General features: G+C 66.9%; 1 protein-coding gene across 7 annotated transcripts in view; it reads right to left on the reverse strand.

Moving 5' to 3' along the window:
* Nucleotides 1–5431: 5431 nt before the first annotated feature.
* The window catches only part of RALGDS (ral guanine nucleotide dissociation stimulator), a 38719-nt gene continuing 23124 nt past the window's right edge, over nucleotides 5432–21026 (reverse strand). For 3 of the 7 annotated variants that reach the window (XM_070066641.2, XM_070066632.2, XM_070066633.2), the window contains exons 2-18: nucleotides 15816–15926; nucleotides 14984–15177; nucleotides 14535–14630; nucleotides 13929–14122; nucleotides 13523–13812; nucleotides 12814–13029; nucleotides 12487–12590; nucleotides 11723–11807; nucleotides 10734–10802; nucleotides 10310–10396; nucleotides 9987–10019; nucleotides 9650–9771; nucleotides 9481–9576; nucleotides 8703–8907; nucleotides 8380–8622; nucleotides 7027–7141; nucleotides 5432–6299 (exon numbers count right to left, since the gene is read on the reverse strand). In XM_070066641.2, the coding sequence (XP_069922742.1) occupies nucleotides 6124–6299; nucleotides 7027–7141; nucleotides 8380–8622; nucleotides 8703–8907; nucleotides 9481–9576; nucleotides 9650–9771; nucleotides 9987–10019; nucleotides 10310–10396; nucleotides 10734–10802; nucleotides 11723–11807; nucleotides 12487–12590; nucleotides 12814–13029; nucleotides 13523–13812; nucleotides 13929–14122; nucleotides 14535–14630; nucleotides 14984–15177; nucleotides 15816–15926 (2436 nt within the window). In that variant the 3' untranslated portion in view covers nucleotides 5432–6123. The remainder of the gene's footprint in view (nucleotides 6300–7026; nucleotides 7142–8379; nucleotides 8623–8702; nucleotides 8908–9480; nucleotides 9577–9649; nucleotides 9772–9986; nucleotides 10020–10309; nucleotides 10397–10733; nucleotides 10803–11722; nucleotides 11808–12486; nucleotides 12591–12813; nucleotides 13030–13522; nucleotides 13813–13928; nucleotides 14123–14534; nucleotides 14631–14983; nucleotides 15178–15815; nucleotides 15927–21026) is intronic. The other 4 variants (XR_016226438.1, XM_089322055.1, XM_070066638.2 and 1 more) reach the window with 2 other exon arrangements.

A 21026-nucleotide genomic window follows, 5' to 3' on the forward strand; every position in this document is an offset into this window, starting at 1 on the left:
GGTTCTCAAGCCCGAGCTGGGGGGCTCTGCCAACCCCACAGCAGCCGTGCGGGGCCCAGAGCACCACCTCTTCACCTCCAGCCGTGCCCGGGCTCCGGGAAGTCCCCAGCACTGCCGTCACTGTAGCGAGGAGGGGACAGGTGCAGCTCAGCCGCACGCATGCGTGTGTGTGTGTGTGTGTGTATGCGTGTGTGTAGCCAGGAGTGGCCACAATGTGCCCCACACGGGGGCGGGGGCCTGCTGGGGGCTTCCTTATAAATGACGTCATTGAAACTGCAGGGGGCCGGCGCCGTGGCTCACTAGGTTAATCCTCCGCCTGCAGCGCCGGCATCCCATATGGGCGCCGGGTTCTAGTCCTGGCTGCTCCTCTTCCAGTCCAGCTCTCTGCTGCGGCCCGGGAGGGCAGTGGAGGATGGCCCAAGTGCTTGAGCCCCTGCACCCACATGGGAGACCAGGAGAAGCACCTGGCTCCTGGCTTCGGATCGGTGCAGCGCTGGCCGTGGCGGCCATTTGGGGGGTGAACCAATGGAAGGAAGAACTTTCTCTCTGTCTCTCTCTCACTGTCTAACCCTGCCTGTCAAATAAATAAAAAAGAAAAAAAAAACCTGCAGGAATGTGGGGGACCCCCATTCACGGGACGAGGGCCATCATGACCTTAAACGCTGCACCAGGAAATCTCCCCGGACACAAAACCAAAGAAGGAGGAACTCTGTGGTCAGCAGCATGGGTTGCAGGCTCGGGGGAGGGCCGCCCCGGCGTCTGCTGTCTGCAGTGCGCGTCGTATTGCATGCAGTTTCCCTACCACCTTCCAAAGGTTTTCCCAAGTCGGTGGTCAAAACCGAACCCCGAGAAAACATGCGGAGTAAGCTCCTCTTTCGGCAGAGCCGTAGAAAGGACTGTCCACCTTCCTGGGTCAGAAATGGCCCATAAAGGTTGGAAACAATCCTAAATGTGACGGGCTAGGACTGGGCCAGGCAGACACCAGGAGCCTGGAGCTCCAGCCGGGTCTCCCAAGTGAGTGGCGGGGGCCCAAGCACGTGGGCCGTCCTCTGCTGCTTTCCCAGGTGCATCAGCAGGGAGCTGGATTGGAAGTGGAGCAGCCGGGACTCGCACTGGAGCCTGCATGGGGTGCCTGAGTGCAGGCGGTGGCTGAACCTGCTGCCCTACAACGCTGGCCCCTGACTCAGCAGGGGCAAACGACCTTCACCTGGTACACTGCTGGGTGACCATCGCCGCCCCCGCCGGCACTCGCTCATCACCCCAACCAGAACCCGCATAACCCGCGTCCACTGGACGGCAATTCTCCCATGGAAACCGGTCCCCTGTCGTCCCTACGCATTTGCCTGTTCTAGATGATTCCTATCAGCACCTAATGTTTGCAAGGCTCAGGCCCGTTGGAGCGTGGACACCAGACCACCATTCCCTTCCACAGCCAAGAAACGCGCCTCTGTGTTAGCTCGCAATGGGACGCAGCATTTTTTTTTTTTTTGACAGGCAGAGTGGACAGTGAGAGACAGAGAGAAAGGTCTTCTTTCCATTGGTTCACCCTCCAATGGCCGCCGCGGCTGGCGCACTGCGCTGATCCGAAGGCAGGAGCCAGGTACTTATCCTGGTCTCCCATGGGGTGCAGGGCCCAAGTACTTGGGCCATCCTCCACTGCACTCCCTGGCCACAGCAGAGAGCTGGCCTGGAAGAGGGGCAACCGGGACAGAATCCGGCACCCCGACCGGGACTAGAACCCGGTGTGCTGGCACCGCAAGGCGGAGGATTAGCCTGTTGAGCCGCGGCGCCGGCTTGGACACAGCATTTTTACAACCCATTTGATTCCTGCAAAGTTGGTGTAGGTCTCGTCTCCCCTTCCATTTCAAAGGCTAGTGATTGGAGTCTTTTTTAGAATTATTTTTATTTCTTTGAAAGACAGAGTTACAGAGAGAGGTAGAGCCAGAGAGAGAGGTTTTCCATCTGTTGGTTCACTCCCCAAATGACTACAATGGCTGGAGCTGCGCCGATCCGAATCCAGGAGCCAGGAGCTTCTTCCGGGTCTGCCACACAGGTGCAGGGGCCCAAGGGCTTGGGCCATCTTCTGCTGCTTTCCCAGGCCACAGCAGAGAACTGGATCAGAAGTGGAGCAGCTGGGCCTCGAACCAGCGCCCACGTGGGATGCCAGCAACGCAGACCAGGGCTTTAACCTCCTGCACCACAGCACTGGCCCCCGGAGTCTTTTTTTTGTCAATGTAGCTAGAGGTTTTGCCGACTCTTGGCTTTGCTGGTTCTGTTTATCTCAGCAGTAATCTTTACCACTTCCTCTTTGTTAGCTTTGGGTTTAGTTTGCTCTTTTTTGAGTTCCTTTGTGTAGGATTCAGTGGGCTGCGACTGCTGCCATCTTGGCTGTAACCGCCATCTTGGCTGTAACGCCATGTTGGCTGTAACCGCCATCTTGGCTGTAACGTCATCTTGGCTGTAACCGCCATCTTGGCTGTAACGCCATCTTGGCTGTAACCGCTATCTTGGCTGTAACGGCCATCTTGGCTGTAACGCCATCTTGGCTGTAACCGCCATCTTGGCTGTAACGCCATCTTGGCTGTAACGCCATGTTGGCTGTAACCGCCATCTTGGCTGTAACGCCATCTTGGCTGTAATGCCATCTTGGCTGTAACCGCCATCTTGCCCTGGCAGCCATCTTGGCTGTAACCACCATCTTGCCCTGGCAGCCATACTCAGCTCCACGTGATAAGCAAAGTTGTTAAGACAATGTGCTGCTCCCATCTGACACCTGGGCACTACACTGGGTATTAGTGCTTTTCCGCCAGCCCTAAGCCACTTCTGTCTGTTGCCCTGTGTGCCCTGTCTGGCCGTCACCCAAGACACACTTCTGTCCAAGTCCCTGGCACCTCCCGCAATCCTCGATGCGTCAGCCTTTCTCCGTCTCTCGGCCCTCCCGTCGGTGGCCAGTTCTCGCACACTGGTTTGTCTAAAGCATTCGAGGCCTGCAGTCAGTTGTCAGTGGGAGTGGCTCCTTTTGAATGTGGGTCCTTTACAGCCAACGCTTTCTGTCCGAGCACTGCATGCCCCAGTTCGGTACGTCATGGTTTGATCTCCCCGTCCCCCCAGCTCCCCGTGGGACCTCCTTCTCTGGGCCTGTCTCGGCACGTGTGGATGAATGTTCCCGTCGTCTCACAGCGTTGCTTCCTCCTGCCGCTGACTTCGCATCTCCCTCTGCCGTGGCTGTCAAGGCCGCTGTCCCCCACGTCCCAGAGCCAGTCTCGGAGTGAGCGTGCGGCCCATCGTGGAGGCCGCTCCACGTGCAGCTGGGGGCGCTCGATGTGCTGTCTGCTTGGTCCACGTCCACGACCACGTCCACGTCCATGACCACGACCGGGCTCACGCCTGCGTTTCCTCAGCTCTCCTTTCTGGCCCTTCATCATGCCTGTTGCGTTTTGGCATATTTTGGGAATGTTATTAGACGTGTACGTGTTTGCAATTATTGTATCTTCTTGGTTAACTGAACCTTTTACCAACACACAATGACCTGTGTCTCTTGTTACCTTTCTGATTTAAAATCTGCTTTGTCTGACAATAGCCGTTATTAAGATATACCATTTTCATGGAATACCTTTTCCCACACTTTCATACTCTTGTATTCAAAGCTAGGTTCCTTTGGGTCATGAATAGATTAAACTAAAAAATCTACTCTGTCCATCTCTGCCTTTTAATTGGAGAGTTTAGCTGGTGCCGTCGCTCACTAAGCTAATCCTCTGCCTGCAGTGCTGCCACACCAGGTTCTAGTTCCGGTCAGGGCGCTGGATTCTGTCCCGGTTGCCCCTCTTCCAGGCCAGCTCTCTGCTGTGGCCCGGGAGTGCAGTGGAGGATGGCCCAGGTGCTTGGGCCCTGCACCCGCATGGGAGACCAGAAGAAGCACCTGGCTCCTGGCTTTGCATCGGTGCAGCACACCAGCTGCAATGCGCCGGCCATAGCAGCCACTTGGGGAGTGAACCAACAGAAAAAGGAAGACCTTTCTCTCTCTCTCACTAACTCTGTCAAAAAAAAAAAAATTGGAGAGTTTAGCCCATTTGTGTTTTTAGCAGTTACTAGGAAGGCAGGCCTCACTTCTGCCATTTGTTTATATAAAGATTTGTTAGATTTATTTTTTAAAGATTTTATTTATTTACATTTACTTGAGAGGGAGAGTTACAGGGAGAGAGAAAGAGGAGAGAGAGATCTTCCATCCACTGGTTCACTTCCCCCGTGCCTGCAATGGCTGGAGCTGGGCTGATGGGCCCAAGCCAGGAGCCTGGAGCTTCTTCCAGTCTCTTACGAGGCTGCAGGGAACCAAGCACTCGGGTCACCTGTGCTGCTGTCCGGCCACCAGCAGGGAGCGGGATTGGAAGTGGAGCAGCCGGGACTCGAACCTGCGCCCCATGGGATGCAAGCGCTGCAGGAGGCGGCTTAACCTACTGTGCCACACTGCCAGCCTCCGTGCCTGCCATTTAGCTGTTGGTTTTCTCTGTGTCACCGCCCCCCCCGCCTCCATTTGTGGGGATTCCGTTTTTTTGCTTCTTTTTTGCAGTCCTGTCGATTCCCTTCTTTCCATTTCTGTGCGCTTTCCGGACCCTCCAAGGTCGCCCTGGGGTCACACTGGGCATCATGAAATTGTACATCGTCGTCTGAACAGTGCCAGCTTAGCTGCAGAACATGCTTACTTTCTTTTTTTTTTTTTTAAAGACTTATTTATTTGAGAGGCAGAGTTAGAGAGGGAGAGAGAAAGGTCCTCCACCCACTGGCTCACTCCCCAAATGGCTGCAACGACCGAAGCTGGGCTGATCCGAAGCCAGGAGTCAGGAGCTTCCTCCGGGTCTCCCATGCGGGTGCAGGGTCCAAGCACGTGGGCCTCCTCCACTGTTTCCCAGGCCACAGCACAGAACTGGATCGGAAGAGGAGCAGCCAGGACTTGAACCAGTGTCCGTATGGGATGCTGGCACTGCAGGTGGAGGCTTAGCCCACTACGCCACGGCGCCGGCCACCACTCACTCGGCTGTTACCACGGCTCCATTCCTCTTGCTTGGTACTGGCACAGATCCCGTCTTTCTACCCCGTGCTCCCGCTAACACAGCTTATATGGCCTTGTGAGGATCTGGAAGGGGAGTTACAAACCTAAAGTGTCCACCTTCCCGGCTTCAGGATTCCACACGGCTGGGCGGCAGGCGGCAGGCACCGCGCCGAGCGGCCGCCCAGGCACCCAGCGCAGCTTTTCCACCGAGAGGGACGCCTGCTCTGTCTGCTCCAGTGCACCTGCGCGGGGACGCCGGCCCCTCCGACCTCCCCTGCATGAGACGGACGGATTCTCCTGAGAGATCTCTTCTCGGAACACGGGACTGAGTCTCCCTCTCACTCTAACACAGGAGATGGAAGAACGGAACCACGACCACCAGGCTATCGTAAGAAACAGGATTTTAATATAATATTCAAGTCTAGCATTTACTATTTACATCAAATAAATATCGCCCCCCCCCATGGTAAACATTTTCGCTTTTTTATACAAATACTCCACGGCCCTCCCCCTCCCCCACGACCCCGTCTTCTGTGGTCTCGGCTGGCCCAGGACGCAGTGTGAGTGGCACTTGCAGTGGCTTGAGATTTGCACCAGTGGGACCGTCCACGGGAGTGGACCGTCCACGGGAGGGGTCCACGAGAGGGGCTCCCCCTCCCCTGCTGCGAAGGGGCCGGGCGCGCGGTGGGCGGGAGCCCCTCGTTCTCACTCGGCCCCGACGGTGGGATCTTTGGTGCAGCCCGGGGAAGGCCACGGTGGTGGCAGGAGGGGCCGGGCCCCTTCGAGGGTCGCAGGCCAGTGCCCGTGGGCACGAGGAGAGAACGGCAGTGGTCTGGCCCGCAGGGTGAGGGTGCCCTGGGGTGCCCCGCACCTGGGAGGGCTCCTCTGGTTCCAGAGGGCACAAGGCACCTAAGGCAGCAAGCGGCCCCCGGAGGCCAGGTCAGCCCGCGGCGGGCGGGCGTCACTCCCGGCAGCGGGAGGGGGCCAGGTGACAGGCGTCTGGGGCGGGCACGGGGCACCTGCTGGGCCTGAGCCAGTCCAGTCTGCCGGTGCCGGCCGGTCCCGGGGAGGCGTCCTTAGAAGATGCCCTTGGCGATCTTGAGCCCCTTCTGCTTCACGCGGGGCAGGGTGGAGCTGGCTCCGTGCTTGAGCTTGGCCCCCTTGGAGAAGGTCCGCTTCTTCAGGATGAAGTCGTAGTTGGCCGTCGAGTTCATGGCGTAGAACACGTTGGCGTTCTCGGGGATCTTCAGCTCTGGGGGGGCGGGGCGGGGGAGGGCGCTCGTGGGGACTCGGTGGGACGCCTCACCACGCACCCCGAGAGCCCTGATGAGGACAGGCCTGGGCTGCCGGCCTGAGGCTCCCCATGCGGTGCCTGGGGACAGGCTGCGCCGTGGTCGCCACGGAGCCCATCCGCCGCGGCTGCAGAAGGGGCTGCCCCCTGCTGCCCACTCAGCCAAGCCGCCCGGGTCCTGCACTACTCAGCTGCGAGCCTCCCAGGACCCCAGGGCACCGGCAAGTCCTTCCTCTCTGGCCCCCAGGCCCGCAGCCTGCAGTCCGCCATGGCTGGGCCGGCCCCGGGCTCCCGTGGACACCCCACGGCTCTGCTTCCACGCCCTCAGCCTCGCCCTTTCTGTAAGAGGCGTCCAGCTGTCCAGGGCATCTCAGCCTGCACCTGGCCGTGACCCGCAGCCTGTGGCAGCCAGGGCTCTCTCTAAAGCCCTGAGGTGAGACAAGCGGCCCCCCCGCCCCCGCTGCCCGAGCCCCGCCCCTCAGATCCGAGCTCTGCCCCGCCCCTCGGATCCAGGCCCCACCCCGCCCCCCGCCTGCCTGAGCCCCGCTCCTCGGACCCTTGCTCTGCCCCGCCCCTGGCCTGCCCGCGCCCCGCCCCTCGGATCCGCGCTCCGCCCCGCCCCGCCCCTGGCCTGCCCGAGCCCCGCCCCTCGGACCCGCGCCCCGCCCCGCCCCGGCCTCAGACGTACTGCGGTCGTCTGAGATGACCTGCACCAGCTCGTAGTCCTCGGGCTCATCCTCGTCCAGGTTGTGCTTGTCCATGGCCTTGCGGATGACCGTCGGAGCCTTGTCCTGGCTGGTCACCTGGATCGGGGTGGGGGACAGCCCATCAGGCCGGGCCCTGGGCTGCCACTGAACAGAGGGGCTCGCGGCCTCAGGCCGGGTGGGGACCCTTCCTCTGCTCCCCCGAACGGTTCCGCCCCTCGTCCCACGCTGCCCGGGGCAGGGGCTGCTCTGCTGGACAGGACCAAGGAGCCCGGAGGTGAGCCAGGAGCCGCGGCTGCCGCGCCGGGTGGCCTGGCTGCAACCCTGGCTGCCCGATACAAGCTCGCCTGGGTGGGGCGGCCCCACGACAGCCACGCTGGCCTCTGGTGCGGGACGTGTGTGTACCATGGGGCGTCTGACCCGGCACGGGGGTGCGGTGTGCGTGGGGGGACCCAGCGGCTCCGACGCCACGGCAGGCCTCAGGGTGAGAAGCCCACCCCACCCTCAGCCCTGCACACTCCTGGAGCACAGCCCAGGGCTCCACCTGCGAACCCCCCAGCGGGAGCCTGCGAATCCGGGCGGGTGCAGCCCCTCAGGGAGGCCGACTCCGCCTCTGCCTCCCCGTGCAGCACGGCCTCACTCGGTGCCGGCCACCCCCCCCCCTCCCCTTCCCTCCCACGGCCCGCCCCTCCCTGTGCAGCATGGCCTGACTCGGGTGCCAGCTGCCCCTCCCCTGCCCTCTCCTTCCCTCCCCGCCCTGCCCCTCCCCGTGCAGCACGGCCTCACTCGGTGCCAGCCACCCCTCCCCTGCCCTCCCCTTCCCTCCCACGGCCCGCCCCTCCCCATGCAGCATGGCCTGACTCGGATGCCAGCTGCCCCTCCCCTCCCCTCCCCTTCCCTCCCCTCCCCTCCCGCCCTGCCCCTCCCCATGCAGCACAGCCTCACTTGGTGCCGGCCGCCCCCCCTCCCCTCCCCTTCCCTCCCACGGCCCGCCCCTCCCTGTGCAGCACGCCTGACTCGGTGCCGGCCACCCCTCCTCTGCCCTCCCCTTCCCTCCCATGGCCCGCCCCTCCCCGCCCCTCCCCGTGAAGCACGGCCTGACTCGGGTGCCGGCTGCCCCTCCCCTCCCCTCCCCGCCCTGCCCCTCCCCGTGCAGCACGGCCTCACTCTGGTGCCGGCCGCCCCCCCTCCCCCCCCCTTTCCTCCCACGGCCCGCCCCTCCCTGTGCAGCATGGCCATCTTGGATGCGGGCCGCCCCTCCCCACCCCATCCCGTGCAGCACGGCTCTCTGCCCCTCCCCTCCCCCGGCCCGCCCCTCCCCCGCGGCCCGCACTCACCAGGATGCTCTTGTACATGTTGCCGTTGTCCACGTCCAGGCTGACGCGGATGACGCAGCGGTCGCCCACCTGCTGGTTGTAGAGCGGCGGGGAGGGGCTGTAGCTGCAGGCCCCCGACACGGAGCGCTTGTGCGTGCGCGCGGCGGCCACGGGGGTGGTGGAGGCCGAGGAGGACGAGGTGCTGCTGGAGCCCGAGCTGAGGCCGGAGGTCTCCGGGGACGACTGGGAGGTGGACTCCCAGAACTGCGGGGACGGCAGCAGGGTCAGCCCGGGTCCCGGGGCCTGCAGGGGGGCGGCGTGGGGGAGCGGGGGAGGGGCTTCACCTTCTTCTCCTGTGCGTCTGGGGACTCGGGGACGAAGCTCGCGTTGGAGATCTCCTCCACGTCGGAGCTGGAGGAGCCGGCCGAGTGCACGCTGAGCGCGTCAGCCAGGTCCCCGCCGCTGAGGTAGGGGCCGCACCTGAGCTGGTCGCAGGACTTGGAGTGGCAGCTGCCGCTCCTGCTGAGCTCTGTGCTGGGGGCCTGGCGGCTGCACAGAACACCCGGCTCACTGAGAGGTCTCCCCCAGGGCGCACGCCACCCCGTCTCTGCCACAGGCCAGGGCCCGGCCACGTTTCCCGGGGCCCACCAGCAGGGGGCGCTCGGTGTCTGTGTCCAGGGCCTGCCAGCAGGGGGCACTTGACACCTGTTTCCCAGGGCCCGCCAGCAGGGGGAGCTCGGTGTCTGTGTCCCAGGGCCCACCAGCAGGGGGCGCTCAGTGTCTGTGTCCCAGGGCCTGACAGCAGGGGGCGCCAGGGACCTGGTTCCCAGGGCCCGCCAGCAGGGGGCGCCAGGTGTCTGTGTCCCAGGGCCCGCCAGGTGTCTGTGTCCCAGGGCCCGCCAGCAGGGGGCACCTGGGACCTGGTTCCCAGGGCCTGCCAGCAGGGGGCGCCAGGTGTCTGTGTCCAGGGCCCGCCAGCAGGGGGCGCCAGGTGTCTGTGTCCCAGGGCCTGCCAGCAGGGGGCGCCAGGCATCTGTGTCCCAGGGCCCGCCAGGTGTCTGTCCCAGGGCCCGCCAGCAGGGGGCGCTCGCACCACCCCGCCCGCCGGGCCCAGGCACTCACTCGCTCCAGCGCTTGACGATGGCCGTGTTCTTCTTGGCCTTGAGCGTGTTGCTGGCCGACTCGGACGGCGGCTCCAGCTCGCACGACAGGTTGTAGCTGCGGGCAGGGCGGCCGTGAGGCTCCCGCGGCCTGGCCACCGCCGCCCGCCCGCTCTCCTGCCCGGCCTCACCTCTCGGCCTCGCTGAGCCGGGCCACGGCGCGGAACCAGGCCCGGAACCGCTCCTCGGGCGCGATGCTGTAGTTGTTGCAGGCCGACTGCAGCAGCTTGATCTGCGCTATCACCTCGAACTCCTGCGCAGGGGAGGCCGGGGGGGCGTCGCTCTCGGCTCCTCCTCCCCCTACTCCCCCCGGGGACCCTCCCATTCCCAGAGAGGGCTGCCAACAGCCCGACCAGGATGGCCCCGGCGGGAGGGGCCCTTCCCTCTGCACCCACAAGTCCCCGAGTCCAGGGGGGTGGGGAGGCAGGCGGGCCCCACCCCGTCTTCCCAGGGGGGTGAGGGGCTCACCTTCCTCCTCTTCTCGAAGTTGATCAGCCGCCCCTGCAGGACAGAGCCGGTCACCACCGCCCGCCCACGCTGCAATGCCATGCGTGCCCACCAGGGGGCAGGGCGCAGATGCCCGCACCAGCAGGGGACCTGGGCGCACAGGCTCAGGACTGCTCGCCCACCCACGGAGGGGCCACTCCCCGCCCACGGCCACTGCCCGCGGGCGTGCTGTGCCCAGCTCCGCCAAACCCTCCTGCAGCTCTGCAGCCAGGCAGCTCCGGGTGGGACGGGCCCGGTGCTAGCTCGGGCCTCGGCACCCCCGCCTCGTCCCCGGGCTCACTCACATAGAGATAGTCCTTCATGGCCGTGTCCAGCATCACCAGGTCGGTGAGGAAGGTGCCCAGGTAGGGGACGGTCCCCTGGATGACTCCCTGCGGCACAGGGTGGGGGGTGAGCAGCAGGGTCCTGTCCCCGCCCCACTCCGAAGGCTTCTCAGCCTGACCCCTACCTGGAGCAGCCGGGGGACCCTCGGCCACCTCCCCACCCCACTCCTGACCCCAGGCTCCCTCTGGCCACCTCTCAGGCTGGCGTTTTGCAAATCGCAAGGCTACAGGGCCCTGGTTCCTCCGTCCTGAGGGCTCTGCCAGGCCCTGGCTCTGGTGGCCACAGCTGGTCCCCCACGTTACCAGGCGGCCAGGGCACGTCTGGGGGCACCCCTCCTCCCGACCCCCAGGCCGGCCCCTGCGCCAGCTGCCTGAGCGCACTCACCATCTCTCTCTGCCGCCGCTGGGCTCTCCTGGGGTTCATCTCCAGGGTGGCAAACTTGGAGGTCCCCTCCTGCGGGGGCAGAGGACGGGCTCAGCGGGGTCTTCCCCCCCACAGCCCTGGCCGTCCCTCTGGCACTGGGTCCCGGCAGGACCCCTGCGCCCGCTGAGCTGTTCCCACGCCCGCCCCGGGGCTGCCGAGGGTGTGAGACCACGTTCCCGTTACTGCTGCGGCCTGGCCCTGCCCGGCTGTGGCCCCACAGGGCCGCCCCATGTCTCTCCTCTCTCCAACCTTGTGGCCCTCGTTGTGAGGTCGGCACCTCACAGCCGCCACGCCTGCATTTCCCAGACGAGTAAACTGAGGCCCGGGGGTGGCAGCGACTTGCCCGGGGTTCCACGGGGACTCGGGGTGGGGGTGGGGGACAGCGGCCCAGCCGCTGCGCTCTCGGTGAGCGCCCAGAGGACGGGGCATCTCGGGCGTCCCGGCAGGGCCGGCTCCGCAGGCCGGGCCCGAGGCAGAGGGAGCGCCACCCACGAGGGGGCGCAGGTGCCGGCTCCGACTGCCCGGAGAGCCAGTGCTTCCTCCATGTGGGGAAGCTTCTGAGGTCCGGCGAGGGAGGGCCCATGGAGGACCCGCTCGCACGGCACGCCTCTCCCGAGGTATCTGGGCACAGGTCAGGGCCGGCCAGCCCACGGCCAGACGCCCAGGCTCGTCTGTGGCCGAGCAGCGGCAGCTGGGGCAGAGCGGGGGGCACTGGCAGGGTGCACCCACGTCTCGCTCTGGGCAGGCCGGGCTGGTCTGGGGCAGGAGCCACCGACCCTTCCATGCACCCGGCAGTCTGGGTGATGCCAAACCTCGCATCCGGGAGCACCCAGGAGGCCGGGCACCTGCTACCCCTGCCCACTCCTGGGTCCTTCCTGGGACTACACCTAGTGACTCACTGCTCACACCTCCTGCTCCCCCAGACGCCCCCACGCACCCCCCACCCCCACCTTGATGAGCAGCTCTCTGCTCAGGGAGTAGTTGTTCTCGTCCGAGAAGATCTCCGACAGTTTCTGGAAGATTCGGAAGCTGTCCCTGCAGGAGGGCGGGGGAGGGCAGGTGAGAACTGGGGGGGACACGACTCCAGCAGGGGCCCTGGAAGCCCGGTGCCGCCCCGCCCCCGCCCCAGGCGTTCCTGAGGGGCCCTGTCTGGACCTCACAGGGACAGGAAGCCCTGGGACTTTGATGAAAACACAGGACGACGTCTGGGGCAGCCCGGCCCCGTCCCTGGCTGAACCTGTCCGTCTGGGACCCCATGGTCACAGTGCACTGGGGGTGGCGCCCGCCCACCTGGGGCTCCCACAGGGCGCCCGCCCACCTGGACACCTTCTCCCACAGGGCGCCCGCCCACCTGGACACCTCCTCCCACGGGGTGCCTGCCCACCTGGACGCCTCCTCCCACGGGGCGCCCGCCCACCCGGACGCCTCCTCCCACAGGGCGCCCGCCCGCCCGGACGCCCCCTCCCACTGGGTGCCTGCCCACCTGGACGCCTCCTCCCACGGGGCGCCCGCCCACCCGGATGCCCCCTCCCACGGGGCGCCCGCCCGCCCGGCCGCCCCCTCCCACGGGGCGCCCGCCCGCCCGGATGCCCCCTCCCACGGGGCGCCCGCCCGCCCGGCCGCCCCCTCCCACGGGGCGCCCGCCCGCCCGGCCGCCCCCTCCCACGGGGCGCCCGCCCGCCCGGCCGCCCCCTCCCACGGGGCGCCCGCCCACCTGGACACCTCCTCCCACGTCTTCTTGAGCCGGTGGATGGCGTTGCTCTGCAGCGCGGAGAGGATGGCGTAGAGCGACGAGAAGTTCTTGAGGAGCCGACACTCCTGGGGGGGAGGGGGCCGTGAGAGGGGTCGCAGCCTCAGGCCTCGGTCCGGCCCAGGACCCCGCCCCCAGCCCGGGAACGGGGAGGCGTGAGGACCCCAGGTCTGCCGAGCAGGGCGTGGCGAGGGAGCGAGCGGCCAGGCAGCGGCCAGGCCAGCCCTCGGACCCCAGGCCACGTCCTGAGAGCGGCCGGGCGGGGGGGGGGTCCCAGGGCCCCCGGCCTACCCGGGCCACCTCTATCCAGTGCTCCACCACCCGGGCCCTGTCCAGCGCCTTCATGCCGCGGTCCCCGAGGCACGTGGTGATGACGCAGTTGGCCACGCTGTTGAACTGGGTGACGGTGGCGCGGATGGTGGGCGCCAGGTGCTCCTTGCCCTTCTTGTCCCGCTGCGACCAGATGGAGCCCAGGCAGTGGTACGGCACCACCTTCTTGAACAGCTCCTGGGGAAGGCGCGGCGTCACTGCGTCTCCCGGCTCCGCCGCCACCCTCGTCCCTGCCTGGGGCCCGGGGCCTGAGCTGGAGCTCAGCCCTTCTGGGGGTGGGGCTGGGGTCTCTGTGCCTGCCCCTGGAGGGCGCCCAGCTCCGAGGACCAGGAATCCTCACCAGGTCCAAACGCCTCCACCTGCCTGTGTCGGGTGGCACCCCCCCACCCCATCACCCATCGCCCTGTCCAGACGCACAGCCAGTGTCTGCCCATGGACTCATACAAACACGAGGTGCCTAATGTGTGCTGAGCCGGTGGGGCTTCCTGGGCAGATGGGGGGCCCAGGGGTAGGCCTGTCTCTGTCCATCTGTCCCATCTGCAGTCGCGCCGCAGAGGGCGGGGCCTCCTTCACTGCCCAGGGGTGCTCGAGGCCTTGGGGCTAAGCAGCCTGGCTGGTGGCGGAGGGGCCCGGGCCGGGCACGGGCGGCCGGGGCAGCTGAGCCACTCACCGCGTCCATCAGCGTGAACTGCTCGGCCACCAGCTCGGGCGGGAAGACCAGGAGGCGCGGCTTCTCCGGGCTCAGCCCGTCCTCGGCAGCCGCCCAGGGAGGCTCTAAGGGTGGCCCCGGTCCGGGAGCCGCGTCCAGCTCCAGGGTCTGCGACAGAGCCGCCTCCAGCTCTGCCGCCAGCTCTGCGGCGGGCGCCGGGGCGGGCTGCAGGTCCAGGACCGGCGCGAGGACCGCGTCGGGCTCCGGCTCGGGACTGGGTGCGAGAGCTGGCACCGGAGCCGGCGACAGAGCTGCAGAAGGAGGAGGGGTCACCTAGGCCACCGCCTTCCCGGCTGCCCCCCCGGAGACAGCGGGCGCCCACACCCCAACATCCAGAGGAGCCTGGCCTGCCCCCGCTCTCACGCACCCTCGGGCTCGGGGTCCCCGCGCTCCGGGTCCTCGAGTTGGGCCAGCAGCAGGTGCGCCCGGCGCTCCAGGTCCGAGCCGGGCATGTTGAGCTGCACGTAGGCCACCAGCTGCTTGAGGCAGGGGAAGTCCGGGGGCTGGCAGAAGTCCTCCGAGTACTGGTCCAGCCAGGTGCCCAGGATGGAGGAGATGGCACTGGGGGCAGGCGGGCGGCCAGCAGGCTTAGGCGCCAGGCCTCCTGGTCCTCCCACACCCCCGCGGCTGTGCAGGGCCTGCACGGAGGGATCCCTCTCCCCCAGGGAGCCCCCCGCCCGCGGCCTGCCCCTGCCCCCACTGGAACGCAGCCCAGCCGGCGAGGCACCCGTCCTCCCTCTCCGGTGGGTTCTGGGGCCCTGGCTCCCTGCGAAGACCCCCCCCCCCCGCCGTGCCAGGGAGCCCCCAGGTGTGTGAGCTGGCTGCTCCCCACCTCCCGTCCAGGCCGAGACAGGACAGGGTGGGCTAGCCTGTCCCCCGCCATAGTCCCGTCTCCCTTCTCCTGTGGGTGGCACCCTCTAGTGGGATTGCAGGTCCTGCTCCCCCCCCCCTCCCCGACCGGAGGCCCACTCACTTCTTGAGTTGGTCCTGGGGTCCGCCGTCCTCGCTGGAGTAGGGGAGGACACATCCGTATCTAGAGGAGGCCGTGAGGGCGTCACATCTACCGTACCTGCTTACGACGTCTGGTGTTACTGGGCACTCCCCACCAGGGGGCAGCCCAGGCAGATGGGGCTCTCCCTGCTTCTGCTAAGGGCTGGGCGGGTGGCTGCACGCTGTGGGTGCCTCACAGACGGCTGCTGAGCGAGAGCCCAGCCAGCTGCTCTCTAGGGACCAGGGGGCTCTAGTTCCGGCTACTCCCAGGACAGGGACCCCCCCGCGGAATCTGGAATGTCTTCCGTTTTGGGGCAAACAGCTTTAGGGGAGAAAAGCCCTAAACAAGACCCCCGGTCCTGGGCAGCCCACTCCTTGGTGGCAGGGGGCCTCCCTCTGAGCACCCTGATGGTGGCAGGTGCAGGCGCCCACCTTTTGAACAGCAGGTCCAAGACCTGCTGGGTGGTGGTGAAGGCCCTGTAGGTGCACAGGAAGACGGTGACGTAGGAGAGGTCGCTGCCCTGGAAGGCAGGCACCAGGTGCTCCACCAGCTTCTCCAGCGTGCCCGCCTTCACGGTGCGTACCTTGCAGGTCTCGTACAAGTTCAGGGCCGACTCGTTCTCACACTGCGGGGACGAGGGAGGGGCGCCGTCAGGGGCAGCGACCCCAGGAGGCTTGGAGGCCATGGCACAAGCACAGACCCACCCCCCAAGCCCTCAGTGGTTCCCGGTGCATCCGCAGGGCGCTGGATGGGAAGCGGAGTGGCCGGGACTCGAACCAGCACTCTGGCGCAGGACGCTGGCACTGCGGACGGCGGCTCGGCTCGCCGTACCACGATGCCAGCCCCGGTTCTCGGCTTTCAAAGGAGAATTTGAGGCGTGGGAATGGGGAAAACACCAGTGCTTTCAGGGGGGCAGTTAGCAGAGCAAGGAACAACCATGGGGACACAGGGGGTTCCCTGTAGCTCTGCCCAAGTGGCCGCAGACACCCACGGGCCTCGCAGTGCCACGTGGCGGGCTGCAGGACCCTGGGGAAGCTCTCAGTGGGTTGCCAAGTCAGAGACCCCTGAGCTCTACAGGTGAACAACAGCCCTGCTCGGCCGGGAGATGGGACACCCGGGGACACGGGGGGACAGGGGAACCCTGAACGCCTGGGGCAAAGCCCGCCAGGTCTCAGGGGCTGGGGGCAAAGGGGCAGGGCGGTGAGCAGGGGGAGGCACACGTGGGAGGGGCCTGGGAGCGAGCCTGGCGGACTCTGCACTCACCCCGAGCCAGCGCTGCCCCTTGCTGGCTCCGTGGTGCAGCTGCACCTTGCGCAGGGAGATGGAGTAGATGACCCCGTTGATCAGCTCCTCACCGATCTCCTGCGTGGAGTTCTGCGAAGACAGCGCCGGGGCCGGGGCCATCAGGGCAGGCACAGTGTGCCGGGCCGTGCAGACTTCCAGCCCGGGACGCTGGAGGGCCGGGCTGCACAGCAGGGTGGCCGGCCGCTGCCCCCACCTCTCCAGCCGGCACTGGGCATTAAACATGGCGGCCCCCAGGCTTCCACCCCGGCCCCCCACCTCCACCCAGGATCGCCACCCTTCGCGCTGACCCTCCAAAGCGGCTGTTGTCTTTACCCAATCCCCAGACAGGTAAACGGAGGTGGAAGGAGGAGCAACCGTCCCCGAGGCTACACAGCCCCCACCCCCACGTCGGGGGCGCCTCCCCAGGCCCAGCGGCCGAGGTCACCCCACGCTCATCCCCCCTCCGCCCTGCGAGCCGGCAGCAGCAGCTCCAGGCACAGCCCTGGAGTCAGCGCCGAGTGCGGGGCAGCAGTGGGGCGTCCCCGACAGCCACACGTGGGGCCACTTCCTTCCCCTTCTGCCCATTCATACCCCGTGCCCACTGGCCAACAGAGCTCTCAGCTCCTGGTGCCGGTCATGTGACAGTGTGGCCGTGGGTGACAGCACGGGGGCTCCACAACCCGGAACCAGGCAGCCTCACGTGGCTGCCTCCTGTATCCCCAGTGAGTGGAAGAAACACCCTGTTTCAGGAACGAGGCGCTACCCCTCCCAGCCCGGGGGAGGCCAGCCCGGGCCGCATCCTCAGGGTTGGCCAAGGCCGTTTAGCCTCCCGCCCGCCACTACCCAGGGAAGGCAGCTTGGGAGGGGTGGGGAGTTGGGGGTGACAGCCTCTGAGAGTTCAGGAGGGAGCTGGGGATTGGGGTCACCAGCCGAGGCTGCGGGGGAGGGGCGAGGGGTGCAGGGAAGGTGCAGGTGGCCAGCGCCCCGGCAGCCCGGGGGCCCACCAGAGACCTGCTCCCAAGGCCTGGGCAGAAGCCAGGTGCCCAGCACGCTGTGGGCTGCACTCCAAGCCTCGGGCCTCCTGCCCACGGGTCCTGGGAGCCCCGTCCGGAAGTTCACTTCCTCTGACCCGAGACCGCCCTCCCACTCCGGGCTCTGTACCAGCGGGAAAAGCAGCGGACATCACCCGGCTCCGGCCCTCCGCCTCCGCGGGGGGGCCGGGCGCGTTTCTCGGAAGTCAGCGGAACCGAACCGCAGGCGCAGCCCCGGCACACACACACCGCCCCCCCCCCCCCAACACGACATGGGGCCGGCCAGCCGCCCCTCCCGGCTCCCGGGGGCAGGGCTGGAGCGCCAGACTCCAGCACTCCCCTGCAGAGCCTCAGGTCAGCTGGGGGCCTCTCCCCGCCACTCCCCTCCTCTCACTGGGATCTCGGCTCAGACAGAGATCGGGGAGTGGGAGGCTGCGCAGACCCACCTGCCCCAGGCCCCTGGACTTTAACCCTCTGGGGGTCCAGCGTTGTGTCCACCCCGGGGGATCCCTGTGCGTCCCTGTTCCCTGAGCAAGCCTAAACGGAGGCGGGCCTGACGGACGGCAGCCCAGCCAGCAGCTGGCCATCCCTGCGTGGTATCACGTGACCCCTCAGCCTTCCCACCGCCCCAAGGGGCCCTCTCTGCCAGCCGGGGTTGGGGGGGGGTACAGGCCAGTGCGAGAGCCACACACGCCTGGGACGGGAGAGGGGAATCGGCGCCCCGTGGAGCAGATGGGGGTTAACCCCGTCCTCCGTGGGTGCTTCACGTGACAGCAGTGGGAGGAAGACGGACGCCCTATTCACTCCCAGGGTCTCTCAGTCTGTCTTGCAGAACAGGGTGGGGGGCTTTGTCCCCTGCTGCGACCCCTGTCCTGGGGACAGAACCGGGAAGCAGCCGGCAGCCGGGCCCTGCCCCCGGCAGGCCACCCTCCGTTAGCCCAGGGCACAGCAGGAAGGGCACGGAGGCAGCGCACTGAGTCCCTGGGGACCAGGCCGGCGGGGCTGGGGAGGCCGCGGGGGCGGGGCAGGGCCGGCCTGGTAAACAGCTGATGCTGAGAAATCGCCTGCGCCAGAGGGCAGGCGTCCAGCGGCTCTAAGCTGCCTGCTGCGGGAAAGGAATGCCACACGGCGGCTGTGTCCTCGGGGCACGGCCCCACAGTGGGCATCTGAGCCTCTGAACACCCCTGGGTCAGTGCAGGGGGTGTGTGTGTGTGTGCGCTGTGGGCCCTGCTGTCCCCTGGGTCGCTGCCGGGAGTCCCAGATGGGGCAGGGAGGAGGTCCCCAGCAGGGGTTCACATCTGCACCTGCCACAGCGGCGCCTTCTCCCATCCTCACTGCCCCTCTGGTCCAGCTCCCTGAGGACCCCGGGGGCCCCCAGCCGCAGTCTGACTCCCCCATAGGAGCCCTGGCCGAGGGCCGTCGTGGAGAGGGGCTGAGCCGTCCATGGGCTCCTCTGTGTCCAGCTGTCCCAGGCCTGCGCACCGAGAGGCTCAGCCCACCCGCGTGGGCAGGTGCGGGCGGCTTCCACGCACCTGAGATCACCCCGAGCTCTGGCCGGCCAGCACCCTGCGGCTCTTAGCGTGAGGCCTGCCTTAGGGCCCCGTCTCTCCCAGCTCTGGCAGCCTCAGAGTGGGAACGGGGGTAGCAGTCGCTCTCCCTATAGGTGATGTGGAGGGCGACATAGGACACGCTGCTCGGGCCTGGCCCTGGGGCCTGATGGTGGTGGCGTGGGCAATGCCTGCCCACAGCGCCAGGAGGAGCAGGTAAGCCTCACGAAACCTGCCTGAGACCCACGGGCGGCTGGGGTGGGGGCAGGCCCTGGAAACCCACCCTCTACGCCACTGCAGGAGCCGGGATGGGAGCCAGGGCAGAGACGGCCGCCCACCCCCAGCCACTGAGTCCACGGCTGCTGCCCGTGCCCCCGACTCCACAGCCAGAGACGGACGCCCGGGGAGGGGTCCAGTAGAGTCCATGTCCAGGGGAGAAACCCCGACCTGCTCAGCCCCAGCTCCCAGACTCAGAGACCCCAAGGGAGGGGCAGGAGAACACGGGGCTTCCAGGTTCCTCCCACCCCCAGGCCGGCCCCTAACTGGACACCTGGGCCTTGGCACAGCAGGCGGGACCCCAGCAGCACGGGGTCAGCCCTGCACTGGCGGGGCGGGGGAGCAGCCTCAGTCAGGAGCTACCCTGGGGCCCGGTTTCCATGGCAGCCAGGGAGCTCCGTGACCCCAGGAAGAGGAGCTGGGGACCCCTGTGCTGGCCCATCTCCTCTGGAAGCCAGCACTGCCCGCTACTGGCCACTGGCCCTGACCTCCCGCAGCCCTGCTCCTGACGGCCAGGCAGGTGGGGAAGGCCTGAGAGGGGGTGTGGCCTGGCCTGGCCCTGAGAGGGCGCAGGGTGGAGCCAGTTGAAGGCCCATACTCAACAGCAACTCCAACCATGGCGTCCAGCCCGGGCGAGCACTTCCTGGTCCCAGGTCACTGGTCCCCCAAACGTAACAGCTGACAGGTGAGGGAGGGCACAGCCCAGGGCGGGAGCCAGGGCGGGGCTTTGAACCCTGGCCTGCAGAGACACACCTGCCTCCGATGCAGCTTTGGGGGAGACGCCGGATCCCTGCTGCACAGACACGGGGAAGGGCCACAGCCAGGAAGGACTTCCTGGGGTCACACAGCACGGCCAGACCTCTGGCACCTGCAGCTCTAGGGGGCCGTTTGTGGCCATGTCCTGGAAGCACCACGTGGGCGGGGCCGGGCGCTGCAGCCAGAGCGCAGGGCGCGGGTACTCGTAAGGCTGGGCTACTGCCTGTCCAGCTTCCTGTTAGGCCGTCTGGCTCACTAGGTCTTCCATCAGAACCTGGGAGGGAGCTGGCACCGCGTCCACTGTACAGATGAGGACACTGAGGCCCGGCGTGGGGGCAGGGCTAGGGCTACGGAGGGGCCGAGGGAGTCCCCGCGGAGGACAGGAAGCGCCACATTCGGTGAGCAGTCCTGGGGGGCTGCCACGCGGAGATCGGGGTCTGTAAGCTCCGCTTCTCTCTCCTGCGCTAGGTCCAGGAGCGCCTCATGGGAGCAGGCTGGGAACACGGTGCTTCTGAGCCCACACGGTGGGTGGCCCAGCCCTGGGACAAGGCAGCCACAGCGCAGAGGGGGGCAGGAGCCACTGGGGGAGCGGCTGGCAGCCCCCGTGGGCCAGCCCTGGGCTGTCTGGGCAGAGTCAGGGTCACACTGACCAGACCCCCTTCTCAATGGCCTGGCGCCCCAGTCCCGCCTGCGAGCGATCTCCCACCTCCCAGAGCCGTCCCTGCCACCTCCCCCTGCTCCAGAACCAGCCCTGGGCGCCTCCCAGCACACAGGCGGCCCACCCAGAAAAGTCACGAGGACCCAGCAGCCACCAGCTGTCCCCCCTCCTCCTGGGGCCCCTGTGAACCCGAGGGTCTGGCAGGTGACCGTCGGTCCTCTCATGAACCCGAGGGCCCTGTGGCTCCTGGGGGCTGCCCTTGGCAGCCAGGAAGCCGTCTTGGAAGACTGCAGCCACACACACGTGCACACACACATGCAGGCCCCTGAGGCCAGGCCTGTGGGCTGCCAGTGTCACAGGTACTGATGTGCCCTGGGGTTAAACCTCAGGCTCCCACACAGCGAGACCAGGAGAGCAGACAGGTGGGAGGGAGGCAGCAGGCCGGGGAGACGCCCCCTGACTTCCCGCCCCTCACTGCCCTCAGGCCCCGCCGTCAGCCTGGGTCTGGTCCAGTCTCTGCCACGGACCAGCTCGTGACCCTGCAAACTAACACACCTCTAGAGGCTGCATTGTTTCACGTGTCAGACGGTTTATTAATAATCCTGACCCCAGGGAGACACAGGCCTTGCAAACGACGCCCCCAACACACGTGGGGCTCCCACGCGCTGTGAGGTCCGACCTGGGGGTCCAGCCAGGGGCCTGCATCCCCCTGGAAGCTCCCCCCAGCCACCTCTGGCCAGAGCGATTTTGCCTTCCCCTGGGCCGGAAGCACCCCTCACTCTCCCTCGGGGTTTCTGGGCTGCCTGGGCCTGGCCCCCGCACACAGCAGGAGCCCCAGAGAGAACCCAGCCCCATCCAAGTCCATGCTGCGTATGTGTGCGTGCTGTGTGTACGTGCTGTGTATGTGTGCGTGTGTGTTGCG

Source organism: Oryctolagus cuniculus, chromosome 1, assembly GCF_051225735.1.
Source record: "Oryctolagus cuniculus isolate XC-2025 breed Fujian yellow rabbit chromosome 1, ASM5122573v1, whole genome shotgun sequence".
Taxonomy (NCBI): domain Eukaryota; kingdom Metazoa; phylum Chordata; class Mammalia; order Lagomorpha; family Leporidae; genus Oryctolagus; species Oryctolagus cuniculus.